Below are 24690 nucleotides of genomic sequence, written 5' to 3' on the forward strand. Positions count from 1 at the left end.
CACTAGCTAATCACAGGGGCCATGGGCAGCTCAAACAAGTGGCTGGGGGCTTGATGAAAAGCGAGCACATGCAGTCTGGCACCGGTAACCTACGGGAAAGAAACACTACCTCTAATTCCTGATGGGCTTTTTCTCCTCCTACCACTGAGAGGTAATAAAAGGAACCTCAAGAGGATTGTTTACACTTGGATGCTGTTAGGGAAAGACGCACATTCATTGAAAGAAGTTTAAGGAAAACCTGAAGTTGTGCTAAATTTATTTTTAAGTAAATAACTCTGTTATGAAGATGCTGAATGTGGACTTGTTAGTTTTAAGTTTCTGCCTTGGTCTGGGGACAGGATACAGTGCTGTTGGTAAGAAACAATATCAGATCCAAAACGGGCCATGTAGCTACACCTTTCTGCTGCCCGAGCAGGAAAACTGCCAAAGCCAGAGCGACAGCTACAACTATCCAGTTCAAAAGGATGGACCCATGGACAACGACGAGTCGGCTCAAAGGCTGGAACAACTGGAGATCATCATGGAGAACAACACACAGTGGCTGCTTAAGGTAAAGTTAAGTCATATTCATGATATCACATTAATTCGAGAAACTCTGAGACCAATGATTGCCTTAATTACAGTGACTTTAGACTAACGGTCTTAAAGGAAAAACGAATAACAACCGGTTCGAGTATGTGAGTGACAGAGGAGCCGAGAGAGCCTCCACACAGGTGTCAGAGTAAGGATTCGCACTTCCACTCATATTCTCTACGACAAAGAGCGAAGGAGTTTTAAAGAAAACCAAACATGTGGCTGTATGTAGGCTTTGCCAGATTTCCCCCCTCGTGGAAGTATTTAATTGACTTCTGCAGGTGGAACAGGCAAATTTTAACATCCTGAATTTCAAGGACAGCTGTATTCATGTGATGGTCAGATTATTTGGGCTCATACTAAACCACAAGCTCTTTGTTAATCGTCATGCTGACATGAATAACACTTCGCTAATACAACAAAATAAAAGTGATAAAACTGCTCCGCTGAACAAATATATGAACAAGAACAATTTTATCCAATGTATATTTACTCTATGTCCTGAGTTTGTATTTAAAAAAGAAAAAAAAAAGACAGACAGATTGTGTGGGAACTTGTTTTGAGTAAACAAAGCTGTAAACGAACACAAGAAAATGTGCTGAGTATCTGTGATGCACTTTTATTCAGTACAAAAGGACATAACGGCTCTGACGACGAACAAAAACTCAGCACAGGTGTCCACACGAGGGATGCATGGTTTCCTTTCAGCCTGCTGAGCCTTTACTTGGGCGATAGAAAGAAGTGAACTGCTTCTTTTCTGGCTCCCTCTCTTCACCCACTTCAGAGTGTGATTAACGATCAGTACTATACAAGATGAGCCAGACAAGACAAGAACATCTCACAGCTTGACCACACAATTCCCGTCTCGTAACATGAAACAAGCTCTGATCTGTTCCACAGGAGGCTCAGAGGGCACTCGTCTTTGATGTTCTTCATGATCTAGACGCTGCTACTCAGTAACTACGCTCACATAGACATAGACAAAAACTGACCGGCTGCGTCACATATCAAAGGCTGTCCACAACACAAGTGAACATTTTACAAAGCCCAACAGCACATCTGTTATAGTGACAAGTTACATGTTTCTTATATAGAAAGAGGCATTACCGATTAATAATGTGTCACCGCCAAGATTTACCTGAACTTGTATCAGCATGCTTTATCTGTTTCACATCACTTTGCGTAAATCCAGGACGACTCCAATACCTTCTTCTGATTTCACCAAATTAATTTGCACTTGAATCGATACATTTGGGAGAAAAACTCCCAGCTAAGGTGCGAAGACTGATAGTTAAAGTTAACTGTCACAATATAAATGTTCCTTCCTAAAATAAACTTGATATTTTGCCATGAAGAGCAGAACTGATTTGTAAGAACACAAACAATACTCATGAAGTCTAACAGTACCAAAGTATAATACAGATTCTCTCTGATAAATATTGTACCTTACTGTGGATCCACATTACCAAGAGGGACTCATCAGACACTGTAAAGGTCTCTAGTGTGCCATGGTCATTAATATCTTAGCAACCCAGAAAAATTGTGTGAAAAAGACTATTCAATCAGTGAAGTGCTCCATAACCTTTGTTATCACAGATGAAATAAGAAAGCCACAATTCTCTTTAGGCAAAAAAAAAAAAAAAAAAAAAAAAAAATGTTTTAATTAATTATTAAAAGAAATATACAGTAGAGAATGCTGTCAGCGTTGTGTTTTACTTATTTAAAACCATCGCAATATAGTCACTTAATTTCTGGAATTGGTATTTATACTGCACAGGCTGAAGACGACTTAGGAAAACACATTGTTGTCATGCTCTCGTGTGAATGAGGAACACAGTCATTCCTCACTGACGCCTTTGAGGCATACAGAGTAAACAACTGATTAGATCATTGACTGTCAATGGGATATCCTGGCAAAAAGTCTAATGAAAACCTTCCACCTACCACACATTTCTGTGCGTATTCAATAACATAAACAGACTGGACACCAAGAGAGGAAGACAAACAAAATCAGCACTAATTGCTGCTGTTAGTTGTATTTGACGCATGGAAAATAATGATAAAATTGGCTGTTTGGGGTTGCATTATTTTATGATGAGTAAATAACAAACTTACTGTAGATGACACTGGTTTCCAGTTGTACACAAGTCATACTGTCATGAAGGATGTAACTCCTCACTCAACACTTCCATCCTGTTTACGAGTCGTGTGACCTGATTGCCACTCAGGAACACCATGCAGGAAATAACTTAATGACTGGTCTCGGTCTAAATCTGGCAATACTGTAAGGTAGATAACAACAAATCTCGTAAAGATGAAACACTGACCAACCCACCAACCCCCCCCTTCCTGAGCCATTGTATTATTACTATGATTAAGAGGTTTAATATTTGATGGTTAAACTCAGAATTCTAAATGTTTTATATCATCTTCAGATGGTTTATTCATTTAATATTTCATTACTTTACCAGGAAAATATTTACACATTTTTCCTTTATCACATGTAAATGACATTACTGTGTCAACTAAAGGAGGCTTTTAAATATTAAACAGTGTATGATTTAAAAATTTTAAATGCCTATCATGGGACAATAGAGCCCACGGCTCTCCTTCAATAATTGAACAACTGTGGTTGCAACTGTGGAAAGCTATGAGCTTTCAAGAGAGGTTTTGAGTTTCAATGTGTGAACATTATTATTTCTTAAATACACATTGTTTTCCTGTAAGACACATGGCTTCTCACCCAATAATAATGCAGTGTGTATGTTATAAAGGTGGGCAACTGTCCACACTTCAATGACTCTCTGTGACAATGGCATTACTTGCCTCTACCTACCTCAATGTACAATGACCACAAAATGAATATTAGTCGCTGAACCAACAAGAAGAGATGATTTCTCTCTCATCAACTACGAATGAAGTTGCTGAAGAACTCAAGCAAAGAAACAGAGCTGCTCTCTGTGCAACTTTACAGTAGCAGATTATAGTGAGCAGCACCTGGGTGTCAATCTGTGAACTACCGTATGAATGTAATGCAGCACTGCACAGTTGTAACCACTGGTTAATGGCATGAGTCACGAGATGTTAAAAACTGTCTAAATCCAGTTGTCTTTCTTCTGCAGCTAGAGAACTACATACAGGACAGCATGAAGCAGGACATGGTCCAAATCCAACAGACTGCTGTACACAACCACACAGCTACGATGATTGAAATTGGAACAAACCTGCTGAGTCAAACTGCTGAGCAAACAAGGAAACTGACCAATGTGGAGGCACAGGTGGGGCTGTGCTTTCAGTTTTTTCCTAACATGCAGAAAAGAACGCTAAGAAAGTCAAAACTGTCAAACACAGTTTGCACCTGTCTACATACAAGCACAACAGATTTCTCAACAAAGTAATGCAGTTGTTCAGCAGCGTGCTCTAACAGACATTGCATTAAATAATGTAGTTTCAGAGTGTGAAAAAAATAAGCAGAGGGAAAAACAGGCATGACTGCGTCAGTTTATTATTGTGGCTACACGTCAATGACCTTATGTGAGCCAACTGTACAGCATTTCCTGTTATTAGCACACTCATATTCCCACAGAAACGGTCTATCAGTTTGTCACAATCAGACATCCGTCTGTTCAAAGACATCAACAGCTCCATTGGAGACACATAGCTAGGATCCATGTAAACAACCTGCTTTTTGCTGAGTTCAGTTCCTCCAAAATGGGAAATTAGAGGCAAGGTCCCCAACCCCAGAGTTTAGTTCAATACATCTGTCTGTGAAAATACGTGGATTCTGAAAGTTTCCCCTTGTTCAGGTATGTCTGCTCTATGGGACTTTAGTTGTTCTTTCCTGTCATGCTTTTCCATTTTGCAAATGGCTATTTGTTCAGTCTAGAAGCGCAAACGGGGCGTGTGTTGTGCTTGATCCACTAATCCCATAAAAAAACAACAAATTGCCTTTTGACCAGGCAAACATCTTAGGTTTGTTATGTCAATTGGGATTGTTACACACATGTTTATTGCTCTTTTGCTATATGTTCCTGTGTATTTATATGGTTCTTCACTTTCTTTTTTATAAATATCCAGTGTCTCGTGTTTCATTGGAATACATTCTGTTTGCAGATGTGAGTTAAACTTGGGACCACACTGGCATTAGTGAAAGACCTTGAGCCCTTCTTGAAGCTAATGTTAAACATTTGACTTGAGAGTTGACATCATAATGTGGGCATGTAAAAATCTGCGGCTACAATAATGGGTAAGGTATCTCTGTGCTAGAGCTGAACTGTGCGTTCTTTTATTTGTAGGTAATTCATCATACAACTCGACTTGAGCGGCAGCTTCTTGAGAATTCCTTGTCAACCAACAAGTTGGAAAAACAACTAATCGTCCAAACAAATGAAATCAACAAGTTGAACGACAAAAACAGGTGAGGACGTCAAATCACAAGGCAAAAGAAATTTCAGGGTCACTAACAGTTCAGTATTGGAGCCGTGTGCAAAGCAAAGACAAACTCACTGCTAAACTTGTTGTCTGCTTCTCCTCAGCTTCCTGGAGAAAAAGGTGGGGGAGATGGAGGAGCAGAGGCAGGTGGAGCTGAAGATGCTTCAAGACGAAAAGGAGCAGCTCCAGACTCTAATACTGAGGCAGACCGCCATCATAGGCGAGCTGGAGCAGGAGCTGCTCAAAGTCTCCTCCAACAACACTGTCCTACAGCATCAACAGCAGCAGCTGCTGGACACTGTGAACAGCCTCATTCACACCATCTCTGCCGGCTCAGCTCGCAGTGAGTCATCATAACCTCTTCATCTGTAGCTTAATCAAAGGCAGACTAAATACACATCTCTTTTTTAGTGTTATATTAGTACCACTAATCCACTATAGGAACCACTGAGGGGTGGGCACAACTTAAAGGAATAGTTAGACATTTTTAGAAATATGATTATTCACTTTCTGGTGAAGTGTTAGATAATAAGACTGATACCAATTTTATATTTGTCTGTTAAATATGAAGCTATATCCAGCCGCTTGTTACCTTAGCTTTGCATCGGACACAGCCAGCTCGCCCAATGGTATGTGATGGACTATTTTTTGGCTTGGAGCTGTAACTTCCTGGAGTCTCCGGGCTGATTGCCTGCCAACTGCTCAGAGCCAAGAAATAATCCATTGCTGGTAGTGGATTAGATTACCTTTGGACAGAGCCAGGCTGCTAGCTGTTTATCTGTTTCCAGTCTTTCCAGTAAACAATCGAATGATATAGATCTTCAGAGTTTGGCCACTGCATGCAGGGCTTTCAAGGCCATAAAGTGGTGCTGGCATACTTGAGAACAGAAAGGACCCACCTTGCTGCAGCAGTCACACTGACACTAAAGAGATGAATATTATATATTTATTTATTATTAGAATGTGTGAACTTCTCAAAAAAGAGGACACTTACATGCTGCACAACTGTGTTCTGTCAAATTAACAAGGGTCATTTTTCTCAGCAGAGACCAAAACTGCCATGATGCAGGACAATCCTACCACTTTCATGGACTGTGCTGCTGTCTACAAGTCAGGAGACACCCTCAGTGGAGTCTACACGCTCACATTACCCAACACTACAACAGAGGTTAAGGTAAAGTAAACCTGTTAATTGTTTCAGACTGGCTTCACCTGAGATCACCTAAAGCTGGAATAAAAAAAATAAAAAAAAAACCATAGTAAGTTCAATTGCCTGGTGGTGAAGAAGATTACTTATTTTGCTGGATAATAAAAAAACAATCAGCACTCACTTGCATGGATTAAATAATGCCATGACTGTGCACATATACATGCACTGACCAATCTGCACTTACACAATCTTGCAACTTAAACACTGCACACACCACTGAATGAAGACTTCAGTGAACAGTATTTGTGTTTGAGGGTGGGGTAGTTAAATTAAAATGTTCTTAGACTTCCATTAATGATGTGCATGCTTGAGCTAAAACTGTGATCTCCTTAGATACTTTTCAGTGATTAAGGCTTGGACTTCAATTCTGTATCCCTTCCCTGCAATTTAAAAGTTGTTTTAACGTAACTCCAATAAGACGGCATTGTCAAATTATAAATGAACATGAACTCTTCACCCAGCATTAATTTTGAATTATTAATTACAGCGACTCCCTTTTCCTTTTGTTTGAAGGCTTTCTGTGACATGGAGACAGAAGGAGGTGGCTGGACAGTCCTACAAAAACGCTTTGACGGCCATGTTGACTTTCACCGTACGTGGCAAGAGTACAAAAAGGTAAAACTATCAAGAAGAAATTCTTCCCTTAAAAAATATATATCCTAGGCTACGGTTTTCATTCCAAATGCACAAGACCAGCACCCAGATTTGGTTCTGGCCATCGAAAGGAACGTTTTTTCATGGCCTAGTGATTCTGCACAGAAGGAATTCCTAGATGCAATCCGAAGAAGAAAGGACAGACTACAGTCACTAATGTAGAGGTCCTAAGTGATCACCATCTGCTATTCATCAAACTAAAGCTAAAAATTGAAACCACAATAATTTTAGCTATTTGGCATTTGCCATCAAGTAGCACATTCAATCACAGCATATTTAATATTGCTGTCCGTGCATCTGAAACTATGCTTATAATCTACTACTAAAAATAGTGACCAGCATTGCCCACGCCAAGTAGGAGATAAATCGTCCAACAGCATGCCAAAATGAAGTCCAATCTCAAGTCCCCACAGAGCAATCATTACAGAGAAAAGCATTCATGCAATTTCCTTTGCAGTTAAAACTGGCATGCTTTCTTATTTGTGATTGATTTGTTAAATTGCTGAACGTGTTTTGAGTATTCTGATGAAATATTTCAGTTCCAGGGAAAAACAGCTCTCAATGTAATAACCAAGAAATGAAGATTACATAATGATTGTCTGTCTGTTTGCCATTTCGTTATTGGAAAAATACATCTTACACAGCTCTACTGCAGGGGTTTATCGTGGTTTAATTACATTGTTTTTTTTGTCTTTTCAGGGGTTTGGAGAACCATCAGCTGAATTCTGGTTAGGAAATGAATTTGTCTCCAAGCTGACCAATCAACAGTCCTACAAACTAAGGATCCAGCTGAGTGACTGGGAAGGAAACTCTGGATTTTCACAATATGATCAATTTTCTCTGGACAGTGAAGCACAAAATTACAGGTCTGTCATACTGACAACATCAAAGAAATTTCCCCTGAGTAATTAATGTTTTGCATGCAAGATGGCAATTACTAAATATTTTGTTTAATTTTTGCTTTGAAAATTTCACAGCTCATGTTGCGTAAGTTATTGAGGGCAAAGAAGCCCATCAGCAAATATTACTGCTTCTGTCTTACAACCGTGCTTTTGAAGTCTGCTATGCTAAACACATACCAAAAACTCTTGCCAGTTTTCAGCCGTAACTAAAGTGCAGCCTCAAAACTCAAAGCCTTGCAATTATTATGACGAAATGAACAACTGTGTTGGTGACAAAAGTCAGTCGTCTTTTGAAGCACCACCCTATGAGTGTAGTAGCAATCTTTTTCATACAGTAATATCTTTTAAGGTATAAACATAGGAGCTTTGACTGCAACTGTTTTCTCATACATTTTCTAATAACCTGGACATGAATGAGAAAGTGGTCTCAGACATTTGGACCCCCCCCCCCCCCCCCCCCCCCGTATACGTCTGGTTCGTCACCCGCATCTGACGTTTTCAACAATTCAAATATCGTGAATAATGAAGTGAAACAATTCATTATAAGGTACCCAGGCTAAATCTCCACAATTGGTTGATTGACAGTGAAGATGAGACCACGTTAACAGACACACTGAGAGTTCTTGTGCTGAATTTGCTCTGGTTGTTAATTCCTAATTTGCGAGAAGCATTAATTCTACAGTCTTTTATCACTTGTTCTGACAGACACAGCGAGTGTCCCTGCATCGTATAATGCACATATTTATCTCCTGAAAGCCACTTTTGTAAACACTAGCTCATAATTGCTGACCTACTACTACTACTGCACAACGCATTATAGAAAGTCCTGATTTCATTTCATTTTCTTCCTGATGCTGATGTGCTGGCATGAGCCCAAAGAAAATGTAATAAAACTGGTTAGAATTTGAAAAATAGGAAGAACATAAAATGTCTTGGATTTCTAACATTCAATCTGCAACTCTTGGCAATAACACAACCTTCAGAAGTATTTTCTCTACTGAACCTAAGCTGATTTCAAAGAGGAATGGATACTTCTTTTGAATTTGGCAAACAGACCTTGAAATGCTCCAATTCAACACAGTTCTATTCACATCTTAAGCCCCCTTAACTATGACCAATTTGGTCTTCAGTTACTTGGCTCAGCAACTTATGTCTCCTACAAAACACCTCACACAAATAGCATTGCACAAATCCTTTAGAAAAAATACAAGAATTGCATGACAAAACATTAAATCATCAAGCTGCTTGTTAAATTCAAAAACAGCAGCAAAATCAAACAAAAGTTTAATGAGCACACACTTAATCCTTATGCCAAAACCCCTTTTTGATCCAGCTGTAGTGAAGCTGTATGAGTGAGTTGGACGTTGCCTTTTGAGGAACAGTAGTCACAAACTTCCTCCTCCTCTTCCTTCATTTTTCCTTTTCCATTCTACAGGATACACCTTAAAGGCTACAGTGGAACAGCAGGCAAAATAAGCAGCATCGGGCAGCCAGGAAGTGATTTCAGTACAAAGGATGCAGACAATGACAAATGTGTTTGCAAATGTTCACAACTGACAACAGGGGGTAAGAAACACACTTTTGTAAATAACTTGTTCATCACAAAAAGAGAAAAATCACATCAATTTGCACTGGGCACTTGTTGTGGAGCAAAACCTCAACCACCTAAATCTTGGCACTTTCCCCGAAAATCTTCAAGGGCATTTTAAGGGCTCCCGTACTTTTGTTGCCAGGTCAAAGCGCACAATTAGCTCAGAGTTAATCACTGATCAACTCATGGGGGAATTCAGTCCCTACAATGGCTGACATTAATAGCCTGGGAACAGAGCTAAAAGGTCCTCCTCCGTTCCCTTGAAAGTGACTCCACTGCCAGAAGTTTGTCTCCCTCTGTATTGGGGTCTGCCAAGTGAGCATGAAAGCATGAAAAAGCTAACCCTATCCCTTTTTTCCCATGAGGTGTCTCTCACAGGGGACTCAATATGCACAAATGGAATTGACTGGCACTGACCCAGTGTAAAGAGTACAAATATGAAACTGCCTGGTTTGAATGAACAGAAATATGAATGAATGTAGTCAACCTGTATGTAAATGGGAGCAGAAAAATGATTACATACAACGCTATCTGTGTTTCTGCTGCACAGATTTTGAGCGAGTCTGACAATGTTGCAGGAGCGAGTAATAGCCTCATTTGACAGCTGTGTGTAATTATAGTATGTAAAACCATAATCTTGGCTGCAATCATTGCATATTTTAAACTGAAAGATTAGGTTTTCAGGTTTTTACTTGAATGCTGTTTACAGATATACATGCTGTTTCTTTGGACTACATATGAAAGGTATTACTCCTGAATAAAAACACCAATCCAGAGTCTTTAAAAGTTCATCAACCAAGCTATCAGTCGAGTCAGTCTCTTCCCAGCTCACACTGATGAAAACTTGATGACACTGATGAAAGAAGTGTCACGGGGACCTAAAATAAAAAGGAGTGTTTGTCAAGGATAAGTGACAATCCAGTAAGAGCAGTAGCAATTACACTGTCACATCCAATTCGAGTTGACGCTGCCAAATGTGAAATGCCTGCCTTGACACCATGACATGACGGAAGAATGTACTGCAACTTTCTAACAGTTCGACTAGCTGCTCATGTGATGCCATGACATGGCATTGATTTAAGTATAGCTACAAGTGCAACATAGTTGAAAGTGTATTAATACTATTCATTCCATAGAAGCCATATAACCGTTACTATAACTTCAAAAATGTACGTTAATGCTCATTTCCTCTCTAAAATCTCAACTTTCTCCATTCATTCGATATGAAGCCAATGGTAAAGCTTGTTAACCTCAAAGGTTCAGGTGTAACAAGAGAAATGGTTTAACTCATAATTCTAAGTTAAAAAAATACATGGATAAATGGACTCAAGTTACCACAAAACAACATACAGATGGTTTAGCTCTAAAAGGGCTTTACATTTAGTAATATTTCGTTTTATTCTAGTTTTCCATGTGATCAACAGCAGTCACCGTCCATGAGCTGTATACATTATCTTCTTTGGCAACGTTACATTTAAATTGATAATGTTTGTTTTGATGCTCTAGGTTGGTGGTTTGATGCCTGCGGTCCTTCCAATCTGAATGGGATGTATTACCAACAAGGCCAAAACTCGAATCGCTTCAATGGAATCAAATGGTACTACTGGAAAGGCTCGGGCTATTCACTGAGGTCCACGACAATGATGATCAGACCAGCAGACTTCACAGGTTCCCTTTGAACCGTCACTCTCAGATTAAACAAAGTGGGAAGGAAACTGTGCCTGACAAACGGCAACAAACAACAAAACCAAAAGTAAAAAAAATCTCAAGGAAGCCAAAGCACTTAATGAAAACATTGTTACATACCTTTGAAAAGACATATTCTGTGCATGTTTATATGTTTAATAATTTTAATGAAATGGGTTGTTGCAAAAATTGTGAAATATGGACTGACAAATATCTAAAATGAAAATACGTATGTCTGTGTGTATAGGTAACTATGGGTATAGTAATTACATTGAGTTATGACAGCTAGCTAACCAAACAGGAGAGACTAGAGTAAAATGTGACATTAGTTAACTTAATTTCTTTAATATAGTTTAAGCAGCCATTTAACTAGATTTTGAATAATAGCTGCTAATAGCTCATTTTAGGAAAAAGACAATGGTACAACATATAAACAACTGGCTCAAAGTGATTGTTATGTGTTCAAGAAAATCTTCTGTTGAATACCTAAAATGTAAATGCAAATGTAAAAATGTCACAGAAATTGTTTCTCTTAGGATCGTTTTTCTCCAGAGAATGTGTGTACATTTGTTGTTTAATTTATATGTAGATTTTAAGGCTGATATTTAACATTATTATTAAGGATAGAGATTTGTCAGAGAGATCTTGAGTGCCTCCTAGTTCCTAGCTAGTTAATGATTTCATTGCACATAAACTAAGAGGATATCTTTTAATATAATTCTGCAGTACCTTCCTACATGCTCATACATGACGATGATCTCTTTGCAGTCTTTTGGGAATGTATTTTTTTATTTATGTAATGACTCTTTTGAAACTACAAAAAGCACAATTTATGACAAGTTGTCCAAGTGAGGAAGCTTGATTTCTCATCAGTAAACACTGGCTTTAGGTTTTGTTAGCGTGACTGAGTGTAATGCTCTACCAGCTGTTATATACCTGAAGTTGAATATTTAACATGACCTTGTTCTACACTATAACAATGAACAGTCTGGTGAATGCACAAATGCCAGATCACCACAACTTTTTCTGTAATGTGTTTATCATTTCTACTTCAAAATAAAATTTCAAAATTCTACAAAATTCACTTTCTTTTGTTGTTGTTCCTTTGGGGAAAATTAATTGAGAATCTGCTTATGGATAAGATAACCATTTGTACATCAGATTACATCCCGTCAATCCCATATAGCCATAAAGCAATCCTGATCAATGATTTGTAACATTTCCTATAAAGGTCTAATTCAGAAATATTAAAGGGATATTCACAGTAGATCCTTCATGGGCACAAAGAGTTGAGTTAAAGTAAAAATGACAAAACTGTTTCAATATTGGCCTCATGTGACATATATGATTCAGTTTTAATCTTATTGCCAGTTCATTGAGGTCAAGCATCATTCTTTTGTGTAGTGTAAAGTGAGTGAATAAGTGAGAGATGAAAAATTCACTGTGACAATTTAAACAATGCTACTGACATCAGCTTCTACCACTGACACTGATAGCAGCCGAAGGCAAGACCACGCTCCACAGGGTGCAGGATATGAACAAAAGAGAGAAGCTTGTGCTTTGCCAATCGTTGGATGCATCCATAGGAGTAAAGTAGTGGTAAATGGCCTTGGGGACATAAAAATATTTTGTCTGTCACAACAAAAGCCATCACATCATTTCAAGAGGAAATCTGTTGACATCTGTCGGCATCGAGACCCCATTTCTTCCCTCGCAGTGGCAGGAGGGGACAGTGATTCATGAATGACGAGTTCAGGAAGAGGCAACATTCACACTTCATACAGGATGTTTCAGGAAAAACAAGAACACTGAAAATGGATGACTGGCAATAAAAAATAGCAGGTTTCCGTCTGACTTCCTCAGCTTTGGTTTTACGATCATTTATTAGTTTTGAGTGAGAAATAGGATGATTTATATGGATGATATTATTTACATACAGAAAAAATTATTAATGTAAAACTGAAGAAATTTAAACCATGAATGAATGGTTTACACTAGGGCTGCACAACTAATCGCAATATAACCGAAATCGCAATATGGTCAAGTGCAATATCCAAATTGCAGGAGCTGTAAAAAGAATCACAGGAGCTGAATCTTATTTGATTAAAGGTAAAATGTGTCACCACATTGTTGTGCATTGTTAGCACCACAAGTGTTATGGTGCTACAGAGACGCCCCTCCCTACAAATCATAATTTCATGACGTACCATAACATGTAAACATGTTTGTTTGGTACAACACCTTACAAAAATCACATCATCACCACTTAAATTTCTTTCAGTGCAAAAATGACCATTCCAACTGAAATCTCATATCGCAATATCTGCCAAAATAATCGCAATGTAAAAAGATTTCTTATGATAAAATTGAAAGATATGACAAACTTTTCTGCTGTCAGTAAAAGAAATGTATTTGTATACATCTCTAACTTAAGCTCTGCACTTGACAAAAATCAATATATCTGATTGTTTGCACCAATGGAAAAAATAATGAGGTTTAGAGTGAAGGTTAATGCTGGCAGCATTTGTGTTCTGGACACTTTTACTAGCACTACTAGACTAGTACTGGTACTCACCTGTGCTGCTGGAAATTGGTCTGAAAGTTCATATGGTTCCTCTGGAATCCACTGCCTTTGCTCCAAACACCAGAGAATCTACTCAAGGAAAAACAAAAACAAAAGATAGTGTAACACTTAAATAACATGTAATGGCTTCTTAACATTAATAAACTACATACCCATTCAAAAGAGAGGATCCAGCAGCCACGAGCTATGCCCAACAGAATATTGAGAGTCCGCCGGTGACCCCCAGACACCACATGAGTTGTGCTCTCACAAACACGGTCAACGACTGAAAAACCACCCAGTGCTTTCACCACCTGAACCACTGTGTGCTGCTGCCTACAGGAGGTGAATAGTAGAGAGCAACCGACACAAACAATTTAACAAAACATATTTTTTTACCAACTTGCTCACCAATGAATTAAAGGTTTTGTGGTGACATCTATCTAAAGGCAAAGTTTTATATGTCTGAGGTACTTACTCAGTGGGCATGCTTGTCATGACCAATGTTCTCATAGCCTGAAACAAGAATAAACACAAAAAACTAATGACAGGGCTAAAACACTTCTCTTTACCAAATTTCTGTTTCCCTAAATGATCTTGGACAGTTCAACTGATATTGTGTGAACAAATGTAAATGCTTAGCGTAAGAAGACAGTGAATTAAATCAATTAAACTGTTACACAAACATTTTCTTGAGGATTTTAAATTTAGTTTTGTCTGTATTCATAGCTTTGTATTGGTGACAATATCCAAGAAATTTGGCAAACAGTTAAATATATGTGGAGAGTGTTTATATAAGCATAAATTTGGCTTAATTTCAGTTTATTGGCTTGTGTTTGTAAAAGCAAAACACAAAAAATTTGAGCTTTAAAGTAACAATAATACAGTGTCTATAAATTTCCAAAAATGGCCCTTGGGAATTTAATGCATATGTTTCTTTTGGGTGTAAGTATTGTGAGCTGGTTTGTTGCATGATACAGCACTGAACATGTCAAAGGATGATTATCCAACGGCCAAACAGGCCATGCACTTTCAATAACCCTGCCAGATATATAGTTGCATGGAGACCAAAAAGGAAATCAAACACCAAGGCCATGGGTCGAGAAAAACATATTCAGAGCCACTGAAACGGAACTGTAAATTTGTAACCTGACGACTGTGGTCCATCCAGCCACGTACTTTGGCCCCAAAACAGAGAATCATAATCAACACAAACACCTGAGCAGCAGCTACGAACAGGACCGCCAGGTCCTTTCCCACCAGACTCTGATATCTGGTCCCCCAGCTGGAAGTCAGGGGTTAAGGCCTGCTGAACATGGTGGTGCCAAAATGGCCCACCAGCCCTGCCCCCACCAGTCAAACATCACATTATCCATGATAAGCAAGTTGTGAACTCATTGCGTCAACACATTATTGCTACTGCTTGATTATCCTGACAGAAGTTTTCTTCAGAGGATATATATTCCAATTTGTTAATGATCCACTACAGGGTTATCTGCGGCTAGCACTACAGGACAGTTAAAAGGTGTCTAGAAGAGCTGCTCATTTTGAAGCCTTTTACACTTAGTCTAACAAATCAATATATGGGAAGCTATTCCCTGAAGATTCCTCAAAGGGGACTTTGGCTTATCTTATGCAGTGGGCATGTTTTGGCAGCAGCACAAGAAAACAGGCACTGAAGAATGAGCATAATGTGCCGCCGACAAAGAGCTGGTGTGAACCGCAGCAGGGCCTCCGAGCACAAATGAAGGAAATTCTTCAGTGTATGACTAGGTCTCCTTGATGGCTACTATTTTGTGCCCACTGAAAATGACGTTTTTTCAGAAAATCAAAGATAGATGAGGATCCTGGGTCTCTGCAAAAGTGGAGGTTAACTGGGGAGAGCCAAATACAAATATCAGTGATGAGAGTAAAAACACCAGATTACCACTTCTCACACATAAAGAGCACTTTACATAAATCCTGACCCAAAAAATACCATTGGTACATACAGTAGCTCATATCAGTTAACATGTTTTGCGAACATGGTCAAAAGCAACTGCTTCAGACTCTTGGCTCTAGGATTTATAAAAGAGAATGGAATCTCTCACTAGGAATTTACCTTCAAACTAAATTCATCTCATCTCACAGTAATGTCCTGGGTTGATAAATTTATAGAAATCAAAACGAGGTTGAGAGGACAGACAGAAAATACATACAAAAGCATTTTTGTGCTTTATTGAAGAGCTGACAGTGGAGAGATGACAAGAAATAATGAGAGAGTGATGGGGAATTTCAACAAAGACCCCTTTTAGCCACTAGCCCAGCAGGGTACCACTAAAGTCGACCTCCTTTTAATGAACTGTGTCTTTCCTGGATAATGACAGTAAGGCAACACAGGAATCATAAGGAGAGAAAGATACAGACAAAGGTCTGTATTGGATTTGAAGAAAAGATGGCTGGGTTATAGAGTTTGTATCCTGAGACAACTAGGCCGCCCTCTACATCTTTTACTGAGCATTTCTAATCTGCTAAAAATGTACAAAATGAGTGTGAATAATTCTGTTGATATTTGTATTACTTCCAACAGACTCCACACTAAAAGCAGCTGCGAACAGCTAATCTGCCTTGTTTGCACCCAAATTTAAGCGATGTAAAATCTATCATTGTTTGTCATCTGCACCTCAAAGATTGGTGAGCCATGCAGGTGTGACTTTCAAGAGCTCATCACAGATGGCTGTGTTTACCAATACAGCATAAATTTGAAAACTATATTTGGATATGAATCTGTTCTCATGATTTACATAGAACCAAGAAAACAAATACATCATCTCTGTAATCTGGCTACAATAAAGTCATCGGAGCTCCCTGGAGCAACATGACGTCACATTTTCGCTTTTTTCAGCTGCAGCTTGTTGAGGTTACCAGCGTAACGAAAACAGAGCCCAGGTGCATTTCACAAGCAAGGAAGTTGTATGCTACCATCACAGAGGCAAAACACAGGAAACCCTCAGGACCAGACAGAACCTCTTGGCTAGATGCGTCAAACGCCTACAGCTATGGAAGTGTATGACCTTATGGAGGAAATACTTTAAATGGAATCACTCTCTCACACACACACACACACACACACACACACACACACACAGACAGACAGACAGACAGACAGACAGACAGACAGACAGACAGACAGACAGACAGACAGACAGACAGACAGACAGACAGACAGACAGACAGACACACACACACACACACACACACACACACACACACACACACACACAGATGCTTAGTTTACTTCCTAAACTTCCTATTTTACAGAAAACCATAAATGTCAGGATTTTGTAATTTTCTGCAGCTGCAATAGTTTCGTAACATAAATAAAGTACAAGCTCAGGTGAATGAGGAAGGTGTGAAGAACAGAGAAAAGGCTTCTTTTTTTTTTTTTACACTTTGTTCACTTTTCTGTTTTTCCTTCATGAGGGAAGATGCACATTGCAAAGTTCCTGCTGGTTAGAAGTAAGAATTGAGAAAGAAATGTCATATCAAAACGTGGATTGCCTCAAAGTCAACTACTTGCAATTTAGCAGACACTAAAGTGTAAACAGTGGGAGTATATAAGGAGTATATAAATTAGCAGATAGAAGATTTTTTTATTACAAACGCAGCTCCATGTCACAGCAGTATGTAATGAATCAGAAAGCTTCCTACTGGTGACTTAATACTCGCAACATCCTGTTTTTGCAATCCCATTAATTTTTTTCCCCACAACACTGTAGGAAATGTATTATCAATGTGCATTTTTTTGGGGTTGACTGTCTGACTCAGTGCAAAAGTAGTCTTTAAATTCAGTCATCAGAATTGAAATTAGAGAACTGCACAGTTCAACTCAGTTAGACATTTTCAAAACGATCAAGTCTTCTTACCTTTGTTTTGTTGACCATTTTCCGAAGACTCAAGCTGACTTGCTTATTGTGATTTTCTTCACCTTCAGAGGGGATCTCTGTTAAGCCAGCTGCAACTGTACATTCATTTCCTCTACCTACATGTGAAAACAAGAAAAACAATTGAGAACGGTGCGGGGGTGTGTCACTTAAGCTATCACACAGCAGGCACTATTTGTGTGTTTGTGTGTGCATTTATGTTTGCTCATCTCTGCTCTCTTACACCTGGCTGAAAGCTGACATCACTAATATAGACTCTTCAATTTATTACAAATTCATAATTATTTGATAGAATGACGTTAATAAGACAAACAAATATTCTCAGGTCTCATATATTGTTCAAGGTAAGCACCTTTTCAATGAAATGTTAAATACGCTCAGTTTCACATATATGAGGAAACAGAATCAGACAATACAGGAACGCAAATAAATCTGTGATCTAAATGTTATCAAAGCAGCCACAACATGACCAAAAGTGCAGCACTTAAAAACTGCTAACTTAAAACATAAAATCAAAATGAATGAATGATTTCTGATAGTGTGAGATTGGTTTATATCAGTAATGTTTTTAAATGGCAAAGAAAGCTTCAGTTGAGAAACATGAAATGCAGATTTTCTATATGAAACTCTGTGCAGTTGAGAAACTACTTATCATATTCAGGTTTGCGAGTCTATCACATACTGAAAAACAAATGCAAACCTGCAAACATATATATATATATGCACACACACACACACACACACAATTATTTTTACATATGTCAAATTTATGACTAAATTACTGATCAGGCCTTTGCAAGACAAACACACATACAGAAAATCACAAATATATTCACATAAAAAGGCCTAATTTTTTAATGAAGTTATGTCTTTATTCTTCTTTTTAAATGTGACATTGAGAAATAAAAATTCACCTTCAGCAAATAACTGGAATGAATCATTTGCTAATGAAAGTAAAGTAATCCCTGAAACAGTAATTATGTTGCAAACCTTTTTAAACCAAATACATGACCCAGAGATTACAATCAAATCTTCCACCACTGTGAAAGCTCAAACACAATTCGTAATATTTTGTTTTGTTCAGTTAATAATGATGAAGGAAACCTGAGTATTGGGTTCATTGTTATTAATGTTATGTTCTTAACTCTGGCAGTCTTATTACTCACTTTCCAAGGTGTGAGAAAGGACACTGACAGAGTTTTTCTGTAGCTCTGATACTGTGTTATCCTCCGTTAACATTGTTGGTTGCACTAATGTAGATGCTCTTCTCCGTTTTCCTGCACCACTTGTCGTTGTACTGGAGCTTGTAAAGGGCAAGGTGCTCTGTCTTCGCTTTTTAGCCACCAGTGGTACACTGGTACTTGGAGACTCCAATCCAGGCAGAGGTTCTTTCACATCATGTTGTGGATGACTGTGTGCATCAGACTGGTGATTGCGATTTCTACCACTCTGACCTTCGTCCAGTTTCCTATTCTTTTTACTGCTAGTTTCAGATCCAACGCTTTCACTTCTTCGTTTTCTCTTCACTGGGACAGAGTCCAACTCAAAAGGAATGTGAACGTCCCTCTCCACAGGTAGATTAGACATAAGAGGTCTTTTAGGTTGCTGGTGGTGGTTAGCTGGGGAGAAATAGTCCTCAAACACATTATCATCTCCATCAGTCGAAGCTGAGGCAACACTCTGAGATTCACCAGATAGAGTGAAAGATCGTACCAAGGCAGAAAGTGATGGTCTGGCTCGTTTGTGTATTTTCTGTTTTTGTAACGGAGCAGCAGTTTCTTTTGACGGTCCAACTGCAGCATCAACTGACACAGCTGGTGATGAGAGGCAACTGGAAGAATTCCCATCATCAGGACAAATATTGGTCTTAGTTTCTGTAAAAGATTTAGATGCTTTCGTTTTTCGCTTTCCCTTTTTAGACTTGTTAGGTAATGGGCTAGGTGATTTTTCTTTATGAAAGTTCTTGCTGTCGTCAGGACTAGTATCCTGGCGAGGAAATTCTAATAAACCTACAGATTTGTGATTCTCTGCAGGCTTTTTTCTGACTGAAGTCCTTCTTGACTTTTTTTGTCTATTGCATCCTTCATCCTTTTTGTCCATCAGGTCAGGAAATTTCAAAGGACTTGAAATCCTTTTTGGCACATCATGGCAGGGTGACAGCCAGGGCTTTTCAGAACCTTTCCTGTGGTGTTTTTCGTTATGAACATGGTCAGTAACATGTGTTCTCCCTTCTTCTTTATCAGGTGAACAACCAGGTTCAGCAACAGAAGCACTGGAATCATCATCTGACTGGTCATCTATATAGAGGAAAGAATAATAATTATTAGAGGTTTTATGCATCTCTCAGCCGCTTTCAGTTCATTGCTTTTGTTTCCCAGCGTGTTTAGCAGAATTTGTAATGGCTCTCACTGAGCCCCACTATATAAAACCACAGGCAGCTGCTTGTGCTTCACAAGCTCACACATCCACATTGTATGCTACACGCCCACTGTGAAATGGTGGAAAGCTGAAGGAAACAAGGGGCTGAGGAAGAGAACTGCTCATGTAGCAAGTTACAGAGACCAGGATATTTTTCTTAGGAGCTGTCAGAGCAAATGAGGGCAAAACACGAGTAAATACTGCACATTCAGAAGCTGACTCCAATGGGATGCCATCATTGCTCTGTGTCTGCCAGTTACTGTTAGTTTCTCTCTAGCTGTCAGACTATTTTAATGCAGCTTTAAAACAGTAAGATGCCACAGACACACTAATCTCTATCAATACTGGTTGTTGGAATTTTTGAGAAATGTTTTTTTTTTTTTTTTTAACAAACATTAATTTCTTATTTCAGGAGCTTAGAGACAAATATGTAGCACTTCCCAAGGAACTAAATCTGATTATAAATTCTATCTCATATTTCAACATATCACTTCATCTTGTTGCTTTACCTGCCAACTAACTCTGGACACATGCTTGTAATGTATATCCTTAATATTCAGCAATTTGTAGCCACTTTGATCACACATTAGACATCTTTATATCATATTACCTATTGCATTTATGCAAGTAAAATATGGTATCAGGAGGTTGCTGTCACTTCCCTTCCCTAGAAATTTAGACACAGACCTTGGGAGATGAGAAAGATAGAAACTACACTACAACTTTCCATTGATCACACAAATGTTCTTACACATTAATTTGAGGACAGTTGGTGTGCTCCCAATAGTAGGCTTCAGTCCGGTGGGTGAGCAGGATTCAACCATTTGTGACGCTGAAAGACAGTGACATGTGAGAGAATTGGTTGGCATTTTCAAAAGAGTTGAAACGTTTTTAAGGCCCTATCAGCCCATCAGCCTGCACACCTGCCGATGCACATACCAGTGGGTGAGAGGTTTTCCCGCTTCTCTTTCATGTCTTTCAAACGCTGTGCCATATAATCCGATCTTTTCAATGCCGGACTATAGACTATTCCACTCTCTTCATCGATGATGATGGGCGACACATCTGTAACTGTGTAAAAATAATTGTGAGATGACAAACTACATCCTTTGGTCTTAAGTAAACATTTCCAAAGGTGTAATTATCTCTTACCCAGAGGTTGTTTTGGAGCGAGGTCTTTCATCATCTTATCTAATTTTTTCCTCATGCGCTTGTCATTCTCAGGTGTCCTCTCTGGAGAATCTTTCGGCTGCATGCAGCGATGCTAGTTGAATCAAAGACAATTATTTTTTTCAATAGGAAGTAAATTAATGCACATTTGAATACTTTTATGGTCAAAATAGCAGTATCAATTAAAAGGGCATGTTCTCACTTTGTTTAGAAAAGATGAACAATGAACACACTGTTTAAGTATATGCAACATAACACTGTGACACGCAGTATGAAACAAAACCCAGAACAAATGCACTGAATTAATCACAGCAGTGAATGCCACTTAATATTCAAAATGCTAATACACTCAAATTTAATACAGTGTAATGCTTTAAGTCCTGATTTTTGTATTTAAGACACATTAGCATTTAAAATCATCAATACAATCACACGACACCTCATTTATACATTCTGATCAGATGAAGAAAAGACTTCAATCACTGAGCCAAAATTAGCACAATGTATGGCTTGACAAACAGCAGTCCAACACTGATTTACAATGACAGCTTAAACTGTGACACCAACATAAACATCACATGTAAATCTGACTCTACTCACTTTCTTGTTCTTTAACACAGGATTGCTTTCATTTAAAGCTGGATACAACTCCTCATCCGCACGCACACCATCATCGTTACATCTGGACATCATTTCACCAAAAATAAGCCACATGATTCCCAACAACATGTTGTAAAACTTCATAACCATACAATCAAAAAAACTTCATATAACTGTAGAAGTTAAAAAAGTATGCAACTTTCTTACCTGACTACCCAGAGAACAGAGACCAGTTTCACATCACTTTTCTTGGCCTTTGTCCACGTAGCCGAATGACCATTGCTGAAGACTACATGTGTGACTTGTTTGTTGAATGTTTTTGAAATCTGTAAAAGAAAAGGCAAATTTAAGTTTTGCAAATTGTATTTATCTGCTCTCTGTAAATTCAGTAAATGGCATACAATATAGTACAACTGTGTTTATGTGCCCTCTGTGGTCTCACCTGAGCACCCATTTCCTGCAGCTGCTGAACAAATGGTTTTGAATAGTTTGCTTTTTTGTCTGATGACCACACGTCAACATAGGCAACAACATCTGTAGACACATTGAACAGAATGATAAATTTAAACCATAAGCCATAAAGTTCAGCCTGGATAAACTGCAGAAAAACTAAGATGATGTACAGTACCTTTAAGAACTGAGTTGCTGCTGGTGGTCATTACTAGCCTCTTTAGCTCCAAGATTCACCTTTTGAGATAGAAGATCAGTTTTCGCAATGCACAGGAATTTTCCTTGGTCCTTGGTCCATCTGCCGACTAAACCAATCAGGCACAAAAAGTTTTGTGACAGTTGATCAGTGTCAATATCAGGTCTGCAACTCAGGATTCTTTTTTTTATTATAGTCAATCAACTAATTATATTTTTGATTAACTGAAGAATTACTCTTACAGGTATAGAAAGTATAAAAAGTAATGACAAAACCCATGAGTTGGCACAGCCCAAAGTGTTGTCTTAACGCTGCTGACACCATCTGTCAATCAGGCAAAAATAATAATATTTTCCTATGGATATCATTTCGTAAGATATGATATGAGGAAAAACAAGCTACAGAATATATTTGTTAAGAAGTATTTTGCTCCTGAGTGATGAATATAATTTCTGTCAATCAACCAATCACTTATAGACTAATCATAACAAAACCAGCACAGTACTGTGTTTTAAAAAATAACAGTAAAGTGAGAATGCTTTCAAAAATAATGACATGAGTAGTTCTTATTTATCAATCAATCAATATTTGGTGTGACCAACCTTTGCCTTTAAAACAGCACCAACTTGTCTTGCACAGTTTTTCAAGGTACTTGGTAGATTACAAGTTGTTAGGAGAACTTGCCACAGTTCTTTTGTGGATTTAGGCCGTGTCAGTGTATCCTGTCTCTTAATGTAGTCCCATTCTGATGTTGAAAGCAGGGCTCTGTGGGGGCCTGACAATCTGTTGCAGGACTGCTTGTTCCTGGAGAAAGTTCTTTATGACTCCGGCTGTATGTTTGGGTTCGTTGTCATGCTGTAGAATGAATTTGGAAATGATGAGACGCCTCCATGATATTGAGCAATGGATAAGAATCTTAACATTTAAAGTCCCTTAAATCTTTGCACATTATTGAGTAGGAGTATAGTTTCTATGAAAACCTGACGTGGAGGAAACATGTTTTTCTCCATGTGGGTCCATACCATACGCCTACCTGTATTTTCTAAAAACACAACTTATTTATAGTGTTTAATATTATAAACCAAATAACTTAGCCGTGAAGAGTCATGTAATAGCCACACCAATTAGGTTAGCTACATAACTGTGACTCGATGAAGGTTATGAAACATATTGATGATCTTTTACGTTACTCAGTGTAAGGTACAATATTTATGGCACATATTTATGATCCAGTGACTTCAGCTGACATCTATAAATGTCTACTACCTGACAAGTAACGCTAAGATTGATGTTAGTGTCGCTACGTTTTGTTGCTAAACTGGCGAGCTAACTAACTTTCTTAGCATTTTGCTGCTGTGGCTAACTTGGGATAATACATCCGTAATGTGTTGACATACGTATTACACGTGTTTTTGGCTATTGGCAGCACACAGGCATGAACACAGGTATCAACCAGAATTTTTCAGTAGTTTCCGCATACTTATTTTATACGCCAGTGAGGTTTAAATTGTGTAGTTTCATACAATACCTGACAACAGGGTGAAGAGTTCGCGCGTGCAGTTTGTGATGCAAAGCATTCTGGGACAGAGGGCAATCATTGGCTGAGAGGAAACGTACGTCACTTCCAACTCAGTAGTGACTGGGTAAAGGTATCGTAGCAGTGTCCCTGAGCAGCGCTCTAAGAAGTTTACTTCAATTTACACCTTTCCTTTCAGTGAATGGCTTTAACCTTTAGAAGCATTCAGTCCGTCTTGACAGACAAACACATAATTATGTTAATAACGACTTAATTTTAGGGGTCAAAAGTGGTGAAATCTTATTCCCATTATTAATAGTTTGATGAGTTTGGATTCTGGTCAAGTTTCAGAGTGACTTAGCTTGATCAAACAAAGACGAAATATGGTGTGTTGCCAGTTTTTCGTGTTTGGCAACCTTGTTTAAATATGTCAGACATTTAAACCAAAATTCTGTTTTCAGGTGATGTTTAAAATGAAAATGGCAGAGCTGGAATAGAAGTATCTCAATTACTTCCCTCACAGTAAGCAAGCTCAAGCAAAGATGACTGTCCTGGACTGAAGTTGAACAACTACACAGCCAGTTTAAGGTGACAATTTCATTTAGTGTGTGTGTCCAGGTCAAATAGCTTTCAAAACTACAAGTTATAAAGCTGATGTGACCCATCAAGTATAACCTGGTGAACATTGGTAGTACTTATCATTACCTAAAGCCAAAAATATTTCAAAAGTGTATATTTTTACTACCTACTTCCTCAGACATTTCATTGTGTTTGCAGACACACACTACCTCAGATGGGTCAAACAAT

At 38.4% G+C, this 24690-nt stretch overlaps 2 protein-coding genes across 3 annotated transcripts in view; one reads left to right on the forward strand and one right to left on the reverse strand.

Moving 5' to 3' along the window:
• mcph1 (microcephalin 1) overlaps positions 1–23933 on the reverse strand; it is a 30385-nt gene extending 6452 nt beyond the window's left edge. The window contains exons 1-14 of the mRNA XM_056395059.1: positions 23896–23933; positions 22970–23222; positions 22350–22476; positions 22164–22255; positions 21929–22047; positions 21722–21803; positions 21104–21215; positions 20891–21022; positions 20703–20783; positions 18700–19830; positions 17516–17631; positions 14089–14126; positions 13784–13946; positions 13623–13700 (exon numbers count right to left, since the gene is read on the reverse strand). Of these exons, the coding sequence (XP_056251034.1) occupies positions 13623–13700; positions 13784–13946; positions 14089–14126; positions 17516–17631; positions 18700–19830; positions 20703–20783; positions 20891–21022; positions 21104–21215; positions 21722–21803; positions 21929–22047; positions 22164–22255; positions 22350–22380 (2175 nt within the window). The 5' untranslated portion in view covers positions 22381–22476; positions 22970–23222; positions 23896–23933. The remainder of the gene's footprint in view (positions 1–13622; positions 13701–13783; positions 13947–14088; positions 14127–17515; positions 17632–18699; positions 19831–20702; positions 20784–20890; positions 21023–21103; positions 21216–21721; positions 21804–21928; positions 22048–22163; positions 22256–22349; positions 22477–22969; positions 23223–23895) is intronic.
• On the forward strand, positions 65–12121 carry angpt2a (angiopoietin 2a). 2 transcript variants are annotated; one of them, XM_056395060.1, is made up of 9 exons: positions 65–550; positions 3696–3851; positions 4869–4990; positions 5109–5347; positions 6048–6178; positions 6728–6829; positions 7568–7734; positions 9206–9336; positions 10868–12121. In XM_056395060.1, the coding sequence occupies exons 1-9, from the start codon at positions 281–283 to the stop codon at positions 11038–11040; spliced, it is 1491 nt and encodes a 496-aa protein (XP_056251035.1). In that variant the 5' UTR covers positions 65–280; the 3' UTR covers positions 11041–12121. The 2 variants fall into 2 exon arrangements, with proteins under 2 accessions (XP_056251035.1, XP_056251036.1); XM_056395061.1 differs by having other exon boundaries at positions 6051–6178.
• Positions 23934–24690: the final 757 nt, after the last annotated feature.

Source organism: Seriola aureovittata, chromosome 14 (assembly GCF_021018895.1).
Source record: "Seriola aureovittata isolate HTS-2021-v1 ecotype China chromosome 14, ASM2101889v1, whole genome shotgun sequence".
NCBI lineage: Eukaryota > Metazoa > Chordata > Actinopteri > Carangiformes > Carangidae > Seriola > Seriola aureovittata.